Here is a 21,113-nt window from a genome sequence, read left to right on the forward strand (position 1 = left end):
TAACATAAGTAATTTTGTTTATTGTTAATGAATCATTTCCAGTGCCAGTCTGCTAATCTACATATATATTCACCTCATTAGTTTTACCCATTTACCAGTTTGAGTTAACCATTTCTATACCTATTGTAATGTATTCATTATTTACTGAACTAACTTGACATATCGATCCCTGGTTAAAAGCATTTGATTCGTCTGTGACTGCAGTCTAATATAAGTGACATTGAGAAGTTTTGTGTGTTCATTGTTTTAAGCAATCTCTGTCACAGTGTCACATAAAACAGGTGTAATTATAACCGCAGCTCCAGTCCAGCTCGTTCTGTGTTAGCCACGTTGCTTGCTATTAGCTCCAGGACAAACTTAATGATGAAAAAAACCATGTCTTTCCTCATGTCTGATGTCTGTTCTCAGTGTGGATTTAGTTCAGAGTACTTTTTTTTGGAAAATTTTGCAATAAATCTGCTTTTCAAATGAGTAACATGACCAAAATTTAAAGCCTCCGATGAGCTGGATAGTCCTGTGGGTCAATGATGTAGACAGCTCTATGGAGACAGATGCATTTAATGCCATACTCTCTGAATCTGGACTCTATACTCTAAGCACTATATTAGTTTTGTACTCCTCTCTTTTGTAAGCTTTAAAAACGATCACTCATGTCCACTGGGAACATGTAATTCATATACATTTGAAGCATCCTTTTTACTGTGTGTAGTTCTCACTTGTCTTTCCAGGATGCATGTGTTGGTATGCCGTTATCATGAACCTCCGTTTAACCCTAAGGCACTAACGCGATGCAGTCTTTTCGGTGCATAGTGGGGGCTCTTATTTTTAGCCCTCATACGCTGTTTAGATTATGGCATGTTGTATTTATAGGCAGCAGTGACAGTCGTGCAGATGACAGGTGCCGGATCCCACCCCGAGTGCCCCCCTCCCATCAGGTGAAGATTGCAACCATGGAGCTGCTCTGACGTAGGATAGGCAGGGTAATGCTGGAATCCTCTGTCACCTTCACAAGTACAAACGCAATGTCAAGTGCAATTGCGCTGTTATGGAAGACTTGAACCAAATGAGCTTTTTGTGCAAGTTGAAAGTCATGTTCCCACTGATGCATAAAACAATTGAAAATAATCTGGTCTACCCTAGAAATATCCTCTATAGTGTCTGTTTACATTTGATTGTGTAATAGTTGGCCTGTCACATTAGTACATTTTGAAGCACGATATGTTGCTACAGAGATACAGTAACGTAAAATAATCCCATTTAAAAACTATTTTAAAAAGGCAGTGTCATTAAGTGACATGAGCTGCAACAAGTTAATAGCAGAATGAAGCAATAGTTAGCCACAGAAGTTACTTTTTTCAACCCTCTACACTTAAATCTTATCGCATTACAACAAAAATACTCAAACGCTCTTTTATAAAACTGTTTTATTTTGGTGCTCAAAATTTATCATGTGTATTGTTCCGTTTGTTCAGTTTTCATATAGCGAACAATATGTCAATATAGTAATTATTTTGACAGGCTTATGTAGTAGAACAATGAATTGCTGTACTCTAAAGAAGTGATTTATAGCTTTTGTGCCTTTGCTGCAATATACAACACACTCTAAGAATACATAAAGCAGTTTTTATATTGAATGTTTGAAGGCTACTGAATATATATTTCATTTAGTGCACCCCTAGCAATTGGAAGAAATTATGGTAACTGGCCTCCAATAGTTTCCTCACCCATAGTCTAAAAACAAGGTCCGCAATCAGTTGGAATGATTGATTATACTTTTAGCTTCTTGTATTATCATGAACATAAAAAAAATCTTAAAATTATTCAGTGGGAATTTAGATTTTTTTTTTATCTTAAGCTGACATGGATCACATTGTAGTGTTGGCACAATCTAAACTGTTGCCCCCTCATCTACCGTAATTGGTCAGTTAATGATGCATGATAATCTTTGGCAAGCTGCATCTTGTACATGTTTACAAAGTAGTTCTTTCAAAGATGTGGTATGTATCGTCTTTGTGGGAATGCAAATGTCTGGAATCTTCACCAAGAAATGTGTGAATCCGCTAACTGTAACGCCAACTATGCGTGACAAGCAGAACCATGCATGTTCCACTTGGATAAAAAGAAACTTGTGACTTTCCTATAAATGCTCAGGCTTTGGTTTGTTATTTGTGGAGGACTCAAAAAGTGTCTCATTAAACTTAGCATCAGCAGATCACAGCTCAGAGATACAGCCAAGTGGGCAGAAAGACAGTTATAGTGTCTTCGAAATCTTCAGTGTTCACACATACATTTGCAATTCATCATACAAGTTTGGTTGAATTAATGTCAGGAGATGACAGTTACCATGGAGATCTGGCATGTTTTTGGCAGCAGTGCAAACCTCCTTTAGAGGGGCATAAGCAAGAACAATGTAAAAAAGTTAAAAAGAACTATGGAACAACCGTATAAGGTGTGGGTTACTCCTGGTAAATACATTTATCACCCACTTTTGCCTCTAAATGGTACTAAGCGAATGGTACTTTTGTTGTGGTGCCACTTTTGGTTAAGTGGAAATCCGATTCATGTCGATACAGAATTTGCGAAAGGTTTTGCCACTAAAATATGATATAAAGTAGCTTGATTTGTGCAAAATGTTCAATGTTCATGCGCACCAACACGTAAAAAATGCACCGATTCTCTGGGAGGCTTTAAAACCTCTTTGTAGTCTGTAAAAAGCTTATTTGCTGTCAAGATCGGCAGCCCAAAGACTTAGATTATTACAGAATCTCACTCATGAATCTCACTCATAAATCTAAACCAAATAGAGTAAAAACAGATCTCACAGTATTCAGGTCTAGGGCAGTGACACAAATAATTTACTTCGAACTACTTGCATAAACATTCTATTCTGTAAAACCAGGATTGTTGATGGCTCCATTTGCATTTTCCCTCACGCTTCTCTGTTTGTCCGTCCCGTCCATTTGTCCTTGAATTGCAGTCTTTGGTTGCCATGGCGATGGTGCAGTATGCCGGGACAATACAAGCAAGTACTCGGTAGGCCTCCTTTTAAAATGTGCCAGTGTAAATAAATACTCCTCCTGTGTCCATAGTAGTTACATACGCTATCGTTAAGTTTATAATACGGTTTTATATTTGGCATAACTTCACTTCTAAACTGTGCTACATCTGCGTTATACTCATTATTGTGTATTTAAAAAGTCAACCCTGATGATATATTTTTTTCCTTTTTGTTCAGCAATGATTCCTTGTACATATTTCATCTTCATTTTTGTTTTGGCACCTTTTTCTTGCCACCTGCTCTTTGTTGTGTAGTTCCAAGTGAATTTCACCACTGTGAAATCAATACCCTTATCTAATCATAGACTAATAATTCTGTTTGGTAATTATCAGTACGCATATTCCATCCAGTCTAAATATAATGTTTTCCGGAGGGCTTCACAGTGACCCTGGCCTGCAGAGGAGTGGGGATGACGCAGGCGCTGCAGAGCTGTGGTAGAGGACATCCAGTCGACCCTCTGTAGCTGCTGTAGCTGCTGCTCCGTGAGAGGAATGGCCCAAAGCTAATCTGTATTTCAGCCATGCCTCCTACTCAACACTCACCTACATCCGGTTAACAGGAGCTCCCTGTACATTATAAAGACTTGCTGTCATTTAAGAACAGCGAGAAAGGAAGTTATATTAAACCAAAACTTAAATTGCAAGTTACCACAGTCTCTCTAATAGTAATGCATTTTAGAATTACAAGTGCGCTCCATGTCCATGAACAACTTTGCAAGTAAGCAAACTTTCTGGCTTTTTTAGTGTATTGATTCTGCAAAAAAGTTGGCAACTTCATCTGATTATGCACTAACCTTATTCTCTATATGATCTACTGTTAGAATATACAGTATTACTAGTATAGTAATAAAAATATGAATCTGGTTTTTGAATTTATGCAACTTTTGAAGTGAATAGAGGATCTTAATTTTTAATTTGGGTTAGGTTTTACATTGTATGTCTAGTTGCTATTCAAAAGGTTTAAGTGTTAATGACAAGCAATGATCAAAATTTTTCATCTCTCAAACCCATGCATGCCTATACCATGTCCTTCACTAATCGGAAGCTACCTATTGTTCAAGGAAAGAGTCCTTAACTTGCAAATTTGATTTGAAATTTACTATCTAGTAAGCAGTGCAACTTTATAACCAATTTTAGAATGTTGTTATAATCAGTTTAATATAATTCCCTTCCGCTGGCCTCTCAATATTCTTCTTAAACACTACAGCAGCAGCAGTCATTTAATAAAACAAAATTTCCCTGTGGTATTTTTCAATTTTAGTGCACTCAGATTCACTACCTCCATATCTGCCTTTTGGGGATGATAGTGAGTGTCCCTGTTTATAGACTTGTTCATTTGTAGATTTGGAGCTCCGTGTTCCCGGCAGCTTGTGAACTTGCGGAGTGAGTCGACTGTGGCGGGGGGGCCATTGTGCTGGACAGACATGGCCTTATAGGGAAGCACTCAGTGGATGCACACACACATAGACCCTGCCCATCACAGCTGTAGTATGTACTGTAGTATGTGGCATTCACCGTGGCCTGGCAAGCCTCCACCGACAGTGGCAGAGGCAAGGGCCATTGGCACTGGTTCAAGGCTTGTCAGCAAGATCAGGGGGAGCGAGGGCTGACCAAAGAGTGCTCATATAGTGCGCACAAAGACTCCAAAGCTTTTCATTCTGAACACATCGCACTGAGGCAGCCGCACCGGCCAGAGAGGAGCTGAGAAAAACTGCCACCAACTCAATAACACAGGAGTTTAACCCTTATGAACCATAATCATTGCAGAGAATAAGGACCATGATTGATAATGTAATGAAGATGTGTACTTTTGACTTTAAAAGAGTTTTACAATCTGTTTTTACAGCCTCCTCTTTGTCTCTTTATTCTGCAATCTTAAATATACTGCTGCATGTTTCTGTAATTGATGTACTACAGAATTTGGTTAAAGTAGGCTGTAATTATCTAGTAATAATTACTAGTGATTAGTGCATGCAAAAGTGAAGTATGATGGAGCTAAGCTACATTTTATGACTTAATATAATGCATAAAGAGTGTTAAAAAAGCCAATTAGTTTATCAGAAAAACTCAAGTTTCGGGCTGTCCTTAGCCATTTATTAATTTATTTTGCTGTATTGCTCTAGGATGTAGTGGGTAGAAAGTGATGTAAACATGGAACTTGTGAGTGTTTTCTTGGTATCATAAAAGCCTTGTAGTTCAAATGCTGTCTTATCCCCTGCTGGGCCCCTGTGTCGATAGTACAGTCTTCCTGTTTTGTTGTAGGTCCACTATTTCATCTCAACTTCTGCCTCAACATTAGTTTCTGAGGCACAAGTTTTATTCTTGTGATGAGTTGTTTCTACAGCAACAGAAACCGTTGAGTGTTGTGCCTGGTTTTCCCTGTTTTAAGATTCATAACAAACAACCAGAGCCAAATGAAGCTTGCGTAATCTGCTCATAGTCAGCAGCCACACGTGTTCGGAGATGACAGGGCAGGAAGTCCAGTAGAACAAGAAAAAGTAAAACAAATATTTATTTTGCACTCATGTTTAAGTAATGATGTATACCCTGCTCCATTATGTTTGACAGGTTTGCATATAATGTGTATAGGATGAATGTGTCATTATGTTCAGGCTTGTGTCTCGTGATCAAGGTCTGGTAATTTTTATTACAGGATTTTAAGGTATAAACTGTAAGATTATAAATAAAAATCTTTGCTATAAGCTTTTTTTTCTATCAAAAGAAGGTCTTGTTGATCTGTTGTTTGGATCAAGTCAGTAAAGCAACTGGTTGCCGTATTTATATTGAAAGAATTATTCCATAGTATAATTGTAGTTATTTGGTCAGGATGGAGCATGTCAAAGCACAAGCATGTAAACATCCTGGATATTGGGTATAGGCTTATTTCCATTTGTTATCCTGTGTTCATACCTACAAAAATGTAGGAGGCGAAGGCAAGAGGTGCGAAGTGTCTTGCACTGTCCAGAGCAGTGATCGCACTGCCAATCTCTGGAACTGGCTTAAAGCTGTAACTTCTGTAAGTCATTTTCTTTTTAGGGCAATACAAGCCAATACAAACGAAATCTTCATCACCACTTGTTTTGATTGTCAGTGAGGAAAGATTGACCCTTACCTACAATAGAGACAGTGCCTATCCCTACTTATTTAATATCTGCTCATTGGGCAAAATATAGTTTTTTACTTATAACATGATGCCTTGTATGCTTGCTCACGCCTGGATAGGTCTCTCTCATTACAGTGTCAGCAGAGTGAGTGAATTCCATGTGTCCCTTGTTGACTGCTCAGAAAGAGCCCTCTCGAGATGAGCAGGAGGTCAGGTCTTTGTTTGGCTGCCATCAGCACATGCAGCCTCCTGGGCCGCTCAGAGGGGGCCTGTCCCGAAACACAAGCTGCCCACGAACACACGACCAGGGCAGGTGCCAGTGCACACTCTAGTCTGCCTCTGCCACTCCGTGCTCAGAAGACACATTGGCTGAAGCTTGACGCCCACACAGTGACAGCCCAGTCTTCTGTCATTGTTCAAGGTCATTTACTGTGCCCTACTCCTGTTATAGTATTGATACATGCATCTCCTGATACAACCTTCTACCATCAATCACCCCAGATAATTAGACCTTTAAGAATGATAGTCATAATAAAACCCTGCAAGTGATGTCATTAAGGCTAGCTGGAGCCACTGCTCTTTCTGAAGCTCTGTAACTCAGTTTAGACTTTACTTTGAGCTTTGTTTTAACAGAACCTGAGAAGAACTGACTTTGTTAGAACTACAACAGGCTGAGCTGATTTGTGCGATGAAATAAATCCCTCTCAAATGACATTAAAGTCTCAAGGTAGTAACTGATTTTCAATTGATCACTTTTTGTTTTTTTTTGTTGAACCTCAAAAATGTAAATGTGGCTTTTCTGTTGCAGTCAAGATGTGCAAAAAGTTTTGCCCATTGATACAACAATACACTATCCTAGCAGAAAGACTGAAATGTCACATCAAATGATCCATTCAAGATTCATAATGATTCAGCATGTTTGTTTCTGATCCTAATACTATTATATGACTACATAATAATGACTATATCAGGGCATGTAACTAAATGCACACAACCTGTTTATTATGGATAGCTTCTAATGGGGCCAGAAGGAACACTCCTCTATACCAAAAGGTTTTGTGTAATGGGCTTTATAACCTGGTACTTTAAAATGCAAGCAGAGATGGAAATGAGTAGAATCACATGACTAGATCATTATAGTTCCCCTTGAACCAAAATTAGGCCTTCTTCAATGACAGAATCATTGAAAGATTAAGTGAACAAACCATTTGTTTAATAAATATGTACCCCCTCTTGCCAATTTCATAGTTGTTCTCTGTTATTGTTTTCATGCTTTCCTCTACAAAAGAAAAATCTACTAAGTGATGATTTTTTTTTTACTTTTTTAGAAGTTTCCATAGTGGGAACATTCCAGGCAAAGCACCTTTTTGTGTTGTTTTTCATTTGATTTATGATGTCATTTACATTTGTCATTTAATTGTCTGCATTTTCTAGAGATGAGCTATAGTCAGGCAAACAGCTTTGAAATATTGTTTGCCATTTATGTCCACAAATGTCAGCAGCATCAGAAAGAACACGACAAAGCAAATGGTGACCTTTTAACAGGCAGCTCTGGCAGAGAGTTTGGGCGCGACGTCTCAACAGGTCTTGGCATTTGTCATTGTAAAACACCGCGAGTGTCTGTTTGTTGGCAAGTTGTGCAGTGAACAGCGTTGGTGCTGAGGATCTCCTGGCCCCAAACCAAGTGGGATGTTGACACAAAGGGACAGATGATATACAGGCTCTTCATCACTGTGTGTAGAAACGCCCAGTGCCACTGCAGAGAAAGGGGCTCTGGATGAGGGAGCAGGTTGTTGCCTCTGCTTGTTTTTAGACACGTTTCCTGGCCCGGACCATGCATTTTGTCTTTGAATGTAAGTCCAGTGGAGCAAGACTTGTATCACCATCAAGGAAGTAATTGTCTAACTTGAGCATTCCCAATGCCAAGGGAGTGGTCCCCAGGGTCAGATCAGACCTGGACCAGACCTGGACTGAACCAAGACCCGACTTGGACTCGACTAGGACCCGACCAGAACTCCAAACAAAACCAAAACCAACGATGAATGTAGCCATAGACGTATAGAAGTTACTTTAGCTAAAACTACATAATTACAGCCAATTCTGTCAAATCAAAAGAATAATATTTAACACTACACTTGACTGTAAATCCTAAAACTTATTATTTACTTTATTTGTAGTTTTGTACCTATCATAATGTATGTTCTTACACTGTTCTGGTGAGTTTATTTTTTTACCATATATTGTGTGTGTGCGCAGCACTTTGGGCGGCTGCTGTTGCTGTAAATTTGCTATAGAAATAACAATGACATTGACATTTACTCAAAGCAAAGTAAACATTTGAAGAGTCGTTTAAAGAATCAATGTTTGGAAGCTTTCAAGACAAATTTCATGATAAAAAATATCCTTGCTTTCCTTTGCTTTTACTACTAGACAAAACCAGAACAAGAAAATATGTAGCTTTTAGTTAAAGCTCCCTACACCAATATGACACATGACGTGCATACAAAGGCTTGGAGTAAAAATATTTATCCTATTACAATATACCAACCCATGTGTCTTTTCATTTGAGAGCCATGAAGCGTGACCTTTGTAAAGCTCCCATTCATGCACCAATTGTTCCAAGTTGGATCTCTCCCTCAGTCTTTCTCAGAAAAGCCCTGATCACTGTTTTTATTGGTCAAAGCCTGTTGACAGAACAAGCCTGGCTCAGCTGCTGGACATCCATACACTGTCCAAGGTTTAACTTCTCAGAAAACTTCACAAATATAGGTTATCTTTTCAGATATATTCAAGGGCCCATATTATGCTATTTTCTGGTGTATGCTGTAATGTTGTTTCCTCAAAACCATACCTGGAGTTGTTTGTTGTTTTCATTCGCATACAACACTTTCATATTTAGGGCTAGTTCTTCTCTCAAACCCTCTGTTCCACCTTGTCATGTGGTAATACATATTGATCATGTTTTGATGAAGTTCATGTGTGTGCAAAGACGGTATATTTTCTGTAGCTGATTTATTTTTCAGTTAAATTTATTAAATTTTTACTTGATCTATAATTTCATTGCTGTGGGTTGACCATTGCGATAGCTGCCAGGTATTACAAAACAAGTGTCCAACAAAAATAGAGAGAATTGAAGGAATGCTTTTTATGTGTCTTTTTCATTTTACAAAGTTATGCGAGTTTGTGAGTCCAAGCTTTTGGAGGTGTACTATAAGCACAGTGTAGTCGTGTCAGTCGGGTCGGATCAAGTCTCTGTCCTAGTCTGTTTGGACATGCTGAGCCCAGTCCAAGTCAAGTCCTTAGGCTTTTCAATTCAGGTCCAAGTTTGGATCGGAGTTTGAGTCAAAGTCTAGTTAGGGGGTACCTTTCATTTTTTTCACGTACCAGTATTTGAATGATAGCTCATTTTCAGAACTAGTTCCTGAATGGTACATTTTTAAGACCTATTCCTGTATTAGGCATCTAGAAAATAAACTGCAATGTTCATAAATTTCACTAAACTGGCTTATTGTTTCTTTGAAGAAAAGCAGTAGTTGTTAATTTATGGCAACACCGCCTTGTAACTTTCTATAGCACTACATCTGAGGATACACATGGCATCAAAACAAAAAGTGTTCTTTTGGTACCAGTTTTCAGTTTCAACTTTTTTCTGTACCAGTAGTCACCAAACCTTTTTATTTGGTACTGCACTGGTACCCTTTAAAGAATACTTACTTACTTACCAGCCATTATCATCGAAAAGAGAGCCCATCGAAAACAGAAATGTTTTCTTGGTCCACAAGTCTGAGCCTCCTGAACCTCATGTCAAGTCATTGCCCTCACGTCTGAGTCAAGTCCCAAGTCATCAGGTATTATTGCCTCAGTCTATGACATCTTATTATGTTGTAGAAATAATATAAATAATATAGTTGGTTGGTGAGATTTCTTAGTAGCTCTAATATTTAATAGTCCGTTGATTAAAATGGGTATTTAGACAATGCTTGCCCGCTATGTTTTCATCTGGTTAGTGATGCCATGTGGCACTTTTTTCATTGTGCATTATCGGTTGTAGTAACTTCTTGGACACGGTTTTCATTTATAACTAACTTGGCCAATGTGAAGGTTGGTGGAAGTGTGCCATTTCCCTATTTCCTGTAGCCTTTCTGTGCCAATGGAAGCCAAAGTGGGTCAACGCCGTGCTCTGTTCCCAAATCAGCCATCCCCTCTGAGACTAGCCCATTACGGCTCACAGCGATGTCTTTTTCTTTTTCTCCCCTCCAAAGACCTGACAGAACTACTCAATGGCCTCCCAATAATGAGGCTGCTTTGCCAGTTTACTCCAGACCTGAGCGACTGCCAACAGAAAACTCTGTAATTTATCTTATGAAGTTAAAAGTACACAATTTCTCCACTGGTGTTTTCCTAGAGGTGCAAGAGATTTGTTATCTACTTTGTTATCTTTTACTACTATTAATAAAAAATATTAAAATGTAACAAAAAATTTCACACCCAATTTTGATACAATACCACAGTGATAATACTAGAAAACTAGAATGTAATTTTCTACAAAAAATAATGGTTGTTTCTTTGGTCGTGGTTCTGATATAGATCAAGATCATTCTAAACCTTTTCAGAAAAAGCTGAACTTTGTCTTATTTGTGTGATTGTTGTTTACTTGTTCAAGTGAATGTCCAGTTTTGATACAAGTTTAGTATTAGTACACCCAGTTAGTATCTGGGTATCACTGTTTTTGACATTTCCAAATCTTAATAAGACATATGCATGTTTTATTCAATATTTATTTCATATAATATCCTGAAGAAATTATGTATTTGCTGCTATACTAATACAAGAATTGCATTCAAAACCTCACTGAGTTTTTTGTTCTCTTTTTGTTCTCTCTCTGCAGAAGACATTTTACTGTCCATTCGAACTTTTATTAGATTGTTGAATCCATCATCCCTACCCACTTCCTAGAAGCCGTATGTTCCATGGTTGGCTGCTCAAATCATTTAAGATATTTTATAACATATTTATAGAACAGCCCAACATTATTTTTTGCCAAAATTGTAATAAAACTGGTAGTGTTATGAGCGACATAAAGTGGTGAACTCTAAGGCTTTATTGTGTATTGATGTACATGTGGTTTTCCTGTGTTTTTTTCTAGTTGGGGACAAGGTGCCTGCTGATATCCGGATTTGTTCTATCAAGTCTACCACTCTGAGGGTTGACCAGTCCATTTTAACTGGTGAGACAATTTTTTGTTGTTTGTGCTTATGGTTTCTGCAACAACAACAAAAAATTTAACACACAATAATAAATCTGTCTACTTTCACAAACTCATTTAAGTATATTTTCTTTTAAAGGAGAGTCTGTGTCTGTGATCAAACACACAGACCCTGTACCTGATCCTCGGGCTGTCAATCAGGACAAGAAGAACATGCTCTTTTCTGTAAGTTTTACACAAATTATTTCTTTTCTAAAAATGTATTTTATTAGTCACTGAGCTAGTGTGCTACTGTGCTTAAATATACTGGTAACTTGCATGAATGCATACCTGGCCATTAAACTGCCTGAAGTGGATAGAGATGTGAAATGGCAAGTACTTAGCAGCAGACATGCAAAGCAAATATGTCATTGCTCCATTATCATATTACTCTTAATCATTATCGCTTAGTTGTAAGATTAACCTTTGCTGCTGTAAACCCAAAGGAATAAGCTCTGCTTAATTTGGCTGTTGAATTGTTTTTGCCTAAAAGATATAAAAAACAGTGCAGTTATAAATCAAATTTAAAATTCCTATTCTGTTCTTGATTGATTAAATGTCATACCCAAACACTATGGCAAAACCAACGATTTGCTAACATACAATATTATATAACCAATCGCCTTTTATATGTCTGTAAAAATGAAATTGCATCTCTTTCCAGGGCACAAACATCGCTGCTGGTAAAGCCGTGGGCGTTGTGGTGGCTACAGGTGTGAACACTGAGATCGGGAAGATTCGTGACGAGATGGTCGCCACGGAACAAGACAAAACGCCTCTGCAGCAGAAACTGGACGAGTTTGGGCAGCAGCTGTCCAAAGTCATCTCCATCATCTGCATCGCCGTGTGGATCATCAACATCGGACACTTCAACGACCCCGTCCATGGGGGCTCCTGGATCCGGGGGGCTGTGTACTACTTTAAAATTGCGGTGGCTCTGGCCGTGGCTGCTATCCCAGAGGGGCTGCCTGCTGTCATCACCACCTGCCTGGCTCTGGGGACTCGTCGCATGGCCAAGAAGAACGCCATTGTCAGAAGCCTGCCCTCTGTGGAGACCCTGGGCTGCACCTCTGTCATCTGTTCCGACAAGACAGGGACATTGACCACCAACCAGATGTCTGTGTGCCGAGTGAGTGCATGCAAAAAACACACACACATACACACCATATCGAGCCTCTCAGGAAGTGATATGATGAAGGGTTGGAAGAAGGGTCTAGTGTACTTGTAATTCATTATTGATATCCTTTCAAAAATGTTTGTATATTAACATTTAATATTTGAACAATTGAATGAAATATTGACTACAGAAAATACAGTCATTGTTAACATTTAACTATAATGCTATAACAGTATAACAGTATCTGTATAACAGTATCCTGTGTAATCCCCCACTTATCCAGGTAGCAAAAATGGTTTAATTCTATCAACTGGACAAAATATTTTTGGAGTGAACACATTTTGATGGTTATCCCAATAGTTTTTTTAGTTCTGACAGAGCTGTTTGGATGAGTGGTGAAATATGCTTACTCCAGAAATATTTGTCCAGTTGACAGAATACAACTTTCTTTTGCTACTCATATTTATTGGTGGTTGTACGTTCAGAACATCTGAAATTTACAATAACATTGTCAGATAGGCTATTCCCAGATTGGCCCTGCAAAGTTGTCACAGTGGTTAAAACACTTGCTTTATTGCTTAGTTACTTTAGAAATAATTGTTACTTGAGTACTGTGTACTCAAGTACAGTATAAGGGGTTTACATCCAGTTTGAGAATCTAAATTGCAGTCTTTGCCTCAGTTTTACAGATGGGTAATTTTATTGACGTAAAATCCCAAGTACCACTGTCTAGCCCCCTCTGCAGGACAGCATTGAAATAACGACTAGACGTTAGGCTTCATGGAGACTTGACACATTTGGTGCAGTGCTGAGTAGCTTGGGCTTGTTTGTTTTTTCTGCTCCTTCTCATATTGGATAAAGTTGACAGCTTCCCAAATGCAAATAGAAACATCCGGGATTTCTTCTTGACATTATTTAAGAGAGCTGTCTGTAATCTCAACAAAGTGCCGGTGCTGCTGTTGCGTAACTTTCTCTGCGTCACCAAGAGAAAAAAACCTAGCTACCATTTCCTCTCTCTCCTCTCATCTCTCTCATCTGTGAGTGGCATCCTACTGCAGCACAGCCTAATGCAGAGGAGACAGATCAGCATTTACTAAACTCAGCATTTATTTAACTTGTATTCTTTTAGCAGCCTGTCCTCACTCTGAACAGGGCTTAGTGGTGGGGGTATTATTTAGGTTTGCTGGGGTGCAATGCTGCGGTGGCACTGATAAAGTGCTAAGCCATTACTTCGGCTTTTGGTGATTTAGAGGCTGCCACTGTGAGCCATTCATTAAAGCAGAGAAAGTAGTGTACATCTCTGGGGCGTTGAAAGCCTTTGAAGATGTATCCACAGTTTGCCGGAGGAAGTAAATTGTCTGCAATTTTCTGTGCAATATAATCCTCATCACTACCTCTGCATTTGCATGTTTTGTGTTTAGCCTTATCAATGGCATGGGGCTTAAAGGTGCACTATGCAACTTTTCTGTTATGAGCCAAGTCCCTTCTCCACAGATTGAGCTTGTAAATGTTATTTCTTTGCTTGGAATGGTCCCCTGTATGGCATTTTAACTTATCTAAGTTTTTTTTTTTTTTTTTTATCAATAAAACATCTATTATTAAATACATTTGAGATAGAGATGTTTAATGCTATACTTTAGAACAACAAAAGTTACAAAATCCACCTTGCGTGATATTGTGTGGTTTACTGGCAGATAGTGATGACAAATGTTAATTTTTTTCAGTTTAATAGTGATAAGTTTCCTACAAATTCTCAATTGTTGCAAAACTGTCTAGTTCAATTCCTGACTAGGACATTGGCTGTTGCATGTACTTTCTATTCTCTGGTGGGTTTTCTCAGGCTGCTCAGGTTTCCCCCATCAACACCAAAACCATTTGCACTAGGCTAATCCTTGGTACTTTTAACCAGGATCCTGGCATAAGATCTAAGAAGGGCCACTGCTCTTGACAGATTGCCCTAGTGGTATTGATGGATTGGTCAATTTCCCAACTGGGACAAAAAGTCTACCTCATCTCAAGAAAACTAGCTATTATGTCAAAAGTATTTGTAATTGATGGCCTTTTATGGGCAAAATGGGACTGGCAAGGCTACATAATTGTAATGAATTATATTTTACAACTTGTGAACTTTTTGGGTTCCCAGACAGCAAGTCTCCAATATGTGGCGTTGCACTGTATGTGATTACCAGATCTAAATACAATTTTAAATGATGGAATCTAATTTGAATTCTCTCAAGGTCCACCTCATATGAATCTTTTGACTTCTCTTCTGTCTGATCCTCACAAAAACATCACTGTCTCATGGTTTATGTTCAACAGACCTCTCTCCTCTCTTCTTTTTATCCCACATAAGTCCCTAGCGCTACTGCCACCTGCTGTACAAATATAAAACTGACACTGCTGTGAGTGATGTCCAATTATGGGAAAATTGAAGTTTATTTTTGTTTTGCAGATGTTCATCCTCAACAAAGCCGAAGGGGACAGCTGCTCCCTGAGCGAGTTCACTGTCACAGGGTCGACCTACGCTCCAGAGGGAGAAGTGTGAGTTCAACAACAAACCTCAGTCTTCTGTGTCCCAGATATGTAATTGGTTTAGCAGCTCAAAGACTTATTTATTTAGGTTCCCACACCAGCAAATGTAGTAATCAGAGCAATGTGTGGACAGCAAACTTCTTATTTTCTTTAAGTTGTCATCTGAGAATGGGTTGCAGCTTCCTGTCATAGGTGACATTTTTGGGAACTTTTCACAGTTCAAAAGATATAATATTTGGTTTAACTTTCTTCATTTCTCATCACTCTGAAAGACATGGATATTACATTGTATTTTGGAACCAACAGCTATAAACTATTAATTTTGTGGGGGGTTTTTTGTTTTGTTTTTTCAGATATCAAGACGGTAAACAAGTAAAATCATCCCAGTTTGATGGTCTGGTTGAGCTGGCCACCATCTGTGCTCTTTGCAATGACTCATCACTGGACTTCAATGAGGTAAAATGCCTTAATCCTTCAACTCTAGTTTACACAAGTGAAGGTATCTGTTGTAAACTTGAGTCATCTTTTATTCCCAGGTGAAAGGAGTGTATGAGAAGGTAGGTGAAGCCACAGAGACTGCCCTGACCTGTCTGGTGGAGAAAATGAACGTGTTTGACACTGAAGTGCACAACCTGTCCAAGATTGACCGCGCCAACGCCTGCAACTCTGTGAGTGACACTGGTCCCTCTGCGGCCCGCACTGCAGTTTTGTGTCTGACTCAGTCCATATACTGACGCTGTGCTGAGGAGGACACCATGTTGATTTTGATTATTTAATGACCAGCTGTATTACATATTTGATGCATAACATTTTGTTATTAAACTGAAACACATTATTTTTATAGTTTTTCAATGATGCATATTTAATACAATAGATTGTAATATCTATAGCCTAATCACTATTAATGGTTAATTCTGCCATGCTTGCCATCTCTGTGGAACAGGTGATCAAGCAGCTGATGAAGAAGGAATTCACACTGGAGTTTTCTCGAGACCGAAAGTCCATGTCTGTGTACTGTACCCCCAACAAGTCCCGTTCATCTCTGGGCAAGATGTTTGTCAAGGTAAGATCAAGTTCAGTCAATGCATCCAAAATTTACTTGAAAGAGACCTATACTTTATCCTTATATATTTTTCATTTCCACAGGGAGCTCCAGAGGGAGTGATAGACAGGTGCACTCACGTCAGAGTGGGCAACACCAAAGTTCCTCTGACCAAAGGCATCAAAGAGAAGATCTTGTCTGTGATCCGTGAGTATGGGACGGGCCGAGACACACTCCGCTGTCTGGCCCTGGCCACAAGGGACTCGCCCCCAAAGATGGACGACATGATCTTGGCCGATACTGCCAAGTTCTCAGAGTATGAGGTATGAAAATAATTTACGCATAAAGTCTGGATGAGCCAAAAGTTGCCATAATATAAGTTATGCATCTTCTCTTGCCCAGTCCGACCTGACGTTTGTGGGCTGCGTGGGGATGTTGGACCCTCCCCGACAGGAGGTCGCGGCTTCTATCACACTGTGTCGCCAGGCCGGGATCCGCGTCATCATGATCACCGGGGACAACAAGGGCACGGCGGTGGCTATCTGCCGTAGGATCGGAATTCTGACGGAGGAGGACGACGTGGAGAAAATGGCCTTCACTGGGCGTGAGTTTGACGAGCTGTCTCCGACTGCTCAGAGGGAGGCTGTTACCCGCGCTCGCTGCTTTGCCCGAGTTGAGCCCTCACACAAGTCTAAGATTGTGGAGTATCTGCAGGGCTTTGATGAGATCACAGCTATGGTGAGTGCTACTCTGTGTCCACACATTCAGACTATGTATCATTGGCCTCATAGCGTAATTGCCAAGTCATTTTTCAAGATTTTGGGAAAATATCAAAATAAACTGTCACTGGGTTGGTTTGTGGTTTTTTGGGCTGTAAAAATTGGCCCCTACTGGCACTGATGTCTAGATAGTAGAATGAAACACAAAAGTCAGTTTGGCAAAAAAATTAGGCCGGTGAGTGAATCATCTTTTTAAAAATAGATTTAATATATTTATCAAGGTAAATTTGAAACCCAATATGGGAAACCTTATTCTTTTGCAAAATTATAATCCTTTATGCAGAAGCAGCATTGTTGATTTTGCTCCCTTTGATTTGTTGAAATGCTTTAGTGCTGATATGCTGATGTACTGATAGTCTTTCGTGGTTTTCCTGGGATACAACACCAATCGTAGCCAGTAATGCCTAGTATGTAGAAAAAGTCCTGCAAAAATATATATTAACCCTCCCCCGTCTGACTCAGACAGGAGATGGTGTGAATGATGCTCCAGCTCTGAAGAAGGCAGAGATTGGTATCGCCATGGGCTCTGGGACTGCTGTGGCCAAGTCTGCCTCTGAGATGGTCCTTGCTGATGACAACTTCTCCTCCATCGTGGCCGCTGTCGAAGAGGGAAGAGCCATTTACAACAATATGAAGCAATTCATCAGATACCTCATCTCCTCCAACGTTGGGGAGGTCGTCTGGTCAGTCATCATAAAATTGCATTGGAAAAGTTATAGCGATTTTTATCATAAACCAAACATGAAATTATCATGATGGAGATGTATTGAAAAATTGATAATATCGTAATTGCTGTTTTGGAGATATGCAAAATTATCCATTTATATTGTCTACAATTAAAATGACTAAAAGTGACCTCAGAAAGGCACAGAAATACTGCATGTTACATTCCTGATGCATTGTTAAAATGTTGTCTGAATATTGATATTCAGACTGCATTTATTTTTGTCAATATTGCCCACCCCTACTATGAAATAAAAAGACAAATGAATATTAATTGTTCATTTAGAGTGTTGCAGATTCTCTGTCGGCAGTAGTTTGAATTAGAATTTAAACAGTAAATGAACAATTTGAATTTCATGGTTTCATGGTTTGAAAATCAGACACGCCAGCTTTAATGTTATTAGGCATAGTCAAAAAATAGTTTTATGAATGAAAAATGTATAACTTGCTTTTGGCCCTACAGTATCTTCCTGACAGCGGCCCTTGGCTTCCCAGAGGCCCTGATCCCAGTACAGTTGTTGTGGGTGAATTTGGTCACAGACGGACTTCCTGCCACAGCTCTGGGCTTTAACCCCCCAGACCTGGACATCATGGAGAAACCTCCCCGGAACGCTAAAGAGCCCCTCATCTCCGGCTGGCTCTTCTTCAGATACCTCGCCATTGGAGGCAAGTCTCAACCAATCTTTCCACGACAACTTTATAAAGTACTATTACTAAACTATGTACTGTGTGTTCAGGTTATGTTGGTGCTGCGACAGTGGGAGCTGCTGCCTGGTGGTTCATTCTTTCAGACGATGGACCTCAAATCACTCTGTACCAATTGGTGAGTCACGGTTATTTTTATCTGCTTATTTAGTTTAAACCCCAAATTGCTATAAATTCTATATTTTGTGTCAGATTATTGTAGAGTAGGGCTGTAATTGACAAAATAAATTAATGGTTGGCTTAATACGTGCTTGTACTGGAAAGATCTCTCAAAACTATTTAGTATCTTTATGATTTGACCCAATTTGCAAGAGTACATGCTTAGAGTTCATGAAAAAAACACTATGTATACAAAAAAGTACAAGTAAACTGCATATGTGTTTGTGGGACGTGAAGCTCATAGTTCTAAATGACTAAAGGGTTACAGCTGTATTGTAAACTATTATAACATTGAAAGCGTGCACTTTTTAAAGAATTTGTGTTTGACATATTTGAAATGTACATTATTTTACCTGACAGGAGTAATACAACTTGGAATTCATAAAAAAAACAGACTTTCTTTAGCTTTTATATTAAAATATTGTTCAATACTGACCTGGACTTTTATGGATTGATCATTTTTTTCACTGTGCATCTTCAGAGCCACTTCCTACAGTGTGACCCCGACAGCTTGGAGTTTGAGGGTCTGGACTGTCACGTGTTTGAGTCTCCGTATCCCATGACGATGGCTCTGTCTGTGCTGGTCACCATTGAGATGTGCAATGCCCTCAACAGGTCAGTCCCGGTATAGGTGTTTTTAGTCTGAATCATTGTATGATATAGATCTTGGATTTTCATACTTTTAAAATAAAGTACCACTCCAAAGGTGTGACTTTCAGAGTAATCTAAAAAGGACTGAACCAGGATGGAAATGAACCAGAATTAAACAAAAAAAATAATCCAAGAAGACTGATTGTTGGCTTGTGTTTGTGTTGCAGTCTGTCAGAGAACCAGTCCCTGCTGCGGATGCCTCCCTGGGAGAACATCTGGCTGCTGGGGGCCATCTGTCTTTCAATGTCTCTGCACTTCCTCATTCTCTATGTCGAGCCTCTGCCGGTGAGTTCCCACTCCTGGACTTACAACACAGAGAAAATGTGTTCTTTGGCAATGATCTTTATAGCTTGTTGGTTGCTTGAACTGCTTAAATTTCTTTTCCAACAGCAACAATGACTTGCAGTGGGTCTAAATAGCTTTAAAATTACAATTTCTGCCTAGATATTTAATTAGGAAGGGGCAAGATAACAAAGGTTTCCTTTCCCTTTTTCTACAATTGAGAACTGAGAACCATGCAAATAAAACTGTGATACAAGAAAATTATTAAATGAACAATTAAGATTCTTAGTATTAATAAAAATCTGAAAAATTGAGGTAATCTATTTTTGGAGGTACGATGTCCAAGTCATTTCTCTTCCCAACTGAAAGCATGTTCCCTAGGTGCATCAAACTAAAGTACTAGGAACTCAAAACTGTTCCTCTTGTACAAATAACCCTAGTAAGATAACCCTAGTAAACCTTATTCCCTCTCTGTTGCGCAGGTCATCTTCCAGATCACGCCTCTGGACTCGACCCAGTGGCTGATGGTGCTAAAGATCTCCATGCCTGTTATCCTGCTGGACGAGCTGCTGAAGTTCATGGCCCGAAACTACCTGGAGCTGGGTAAACATCTGGAGAGAGCGCCCCCTAAAGGCTGCTCTTTGTCCCACTGCACCAACGGCATCTCCTGGCCCTTCGTGGCTCTGTCACTGCCCCTGGTGCTGTGGGTCTACCTCCCTGAAAACACTAACCTAGCCTCCCTCTGGCGTTGAAGCCTTCACCTCCCCCTCCCACCGTGAGCACCGTGTGGAGTGGACATTAACACAAACAACTAACTTTAATCATGGAAAAGTCAACATTTGGCTTTGTAAAGCTTAGGACCATTACAAAACATGGGGTAAGGGACAAAGACTGACGAACGTAACATATTTTTATTTACATTTCTCTATACTCCTATTTTCAGCAAGTAGACGATAACAATCAATTAATTTATGGAATTAATGGAAATTTGGCTTTGTAAAAATCTGTCTATTTGAATATGCGCCAAAAGGGACTGCAGGGAACTGACAGGTCGTCCCAATGTTTGTTTCTTTTTGGTCCTATTTAAACAGATAGAAGTAACCACAGAGTAGGTATAAGAGATGTACAGAGAATTTACAAAGCTATTTTATAATGATGAATATTTTGTAATTTTGGGGGCGGGGCATAGGGACGAGAATGTAGTGCGTTTTGGAGAGATGCATTTCAGGGGAGCATAGACTACAAGTGACTGGTCTGTTTTTAAAGTCAATTTGAAAGTTGACTTAAAAAAATATAAATTACCGTTATACCTCAAATTCAAAAAAGCTCAAATTCCTATCACAAATTGCCATAAAAAAAAAAAAAAAATGTGTATGTGTATATATATATATATATATATATATATATATATATATATATATATATATATATATATATATATATATATATATATATATATATATATATATATATATATATATATATATATATATATATATATATATATATTAAAATTCCAATTGCGGAATAAAACAGGTGTGATCACTAAATGGAGGTGGCAAGTAATTTGCTAGTCTTATATTTAGTTTTAACAGCACAGACCAGTGACTTGAAGTATTTTGGGTTTACATGTCCGTTTGTTCTCCATGCATCCGTCTTCTTTTCTGCTTTAGGCAGAGCACAGCTACCTCAGCGCTGTTAGACCGCCATCACCATCG

General features: G+C 39.0%; 1 protein-coding gene across 3 annotated transcripts in view; it reads left to right on the forward strand.

The window, feature by feature from the left end:
- The window catches only part of LOC117375800 (sarcoplasmic/endoplasmic reticulum calcium ATPase 2), a 272,725-nt gene that overhangs the window by 12,365 nt on the left and 239,247 nt on the right, over positions 1-21,113 (forward strand). For 2 of the 3 annotated variants that reach the window (XM_055224322.1, XM_033972123.2), the window contains exons 6-20: positions 11,307-11,387; positions 11,506-11,591; positions 12,070-12,534; positions 14,975-15,063; positions 15,408-15,510; positions 15,591-15,722; positions 15,998-16,117; positions 16,201-16,419; positions 16,499-16,834; positions 17,338-17,558; positions 18,062-18,264; positions 18,336-18,421; positions 18,944-19,077; positions 19,281-19,398; positions 19,878-19,998. In XM_055224322.1, coding sequence (XP_055080297.1) covers positions 11,307-11,387; positions 11,506-11,591; positions 12,070-12,534; positions 14,975-15,063; positions 15,408-15,510; positions 15,591-15,722; positions 15,998-16,117; positions 16,201-16,419; positions 16,499-16,834; positions 17,338-17,558; positions 18,062-18,264; positions 18,336-18,421; positions 18,944-19,077; positions 19,281-19,398; positions 19,878-19,998 — 2,514 coding nt within the window. Of the gene's footprint in view, positions 1-11,306; positions 11,388-11,505; positions 11,592-12,069; positions 12,535-14,974; positions 15,064-15,407; positions 15,511-15,590; positions 15,723-15,997; positions 16,118-16,200; positions 16,420-16,498; positions 16,835-17,337; positions 17,559-18,061; positions 18,265-18,335; positions 18,422-18,943; positions 19,078-19,280; positions 19,399-19,877; positions 20,676-21,113 lie in introns of those variants that run through there. The other variant, XM_033972122.2, reaches the window with a different exon arrangement.

The sequence above is a fragment of the Periophthalmus magnuspinnatus genome, chromosome 9 (assembly GCF_009829125.3).
Source record: "Periophthalmus magnuspinnatus isolate fPerMag1 chromosome 9, fPerMag1.2.pri, whole genome shotgun sequence".
NCBI classification, from domain to species: domain Eukaryota; kingdom Metazoa; phylum Chordata; class Actinopteri; order Gobiiformes; family Gobiidae; genus Periophthalmus; species Periophthalmus magnuspinnatus.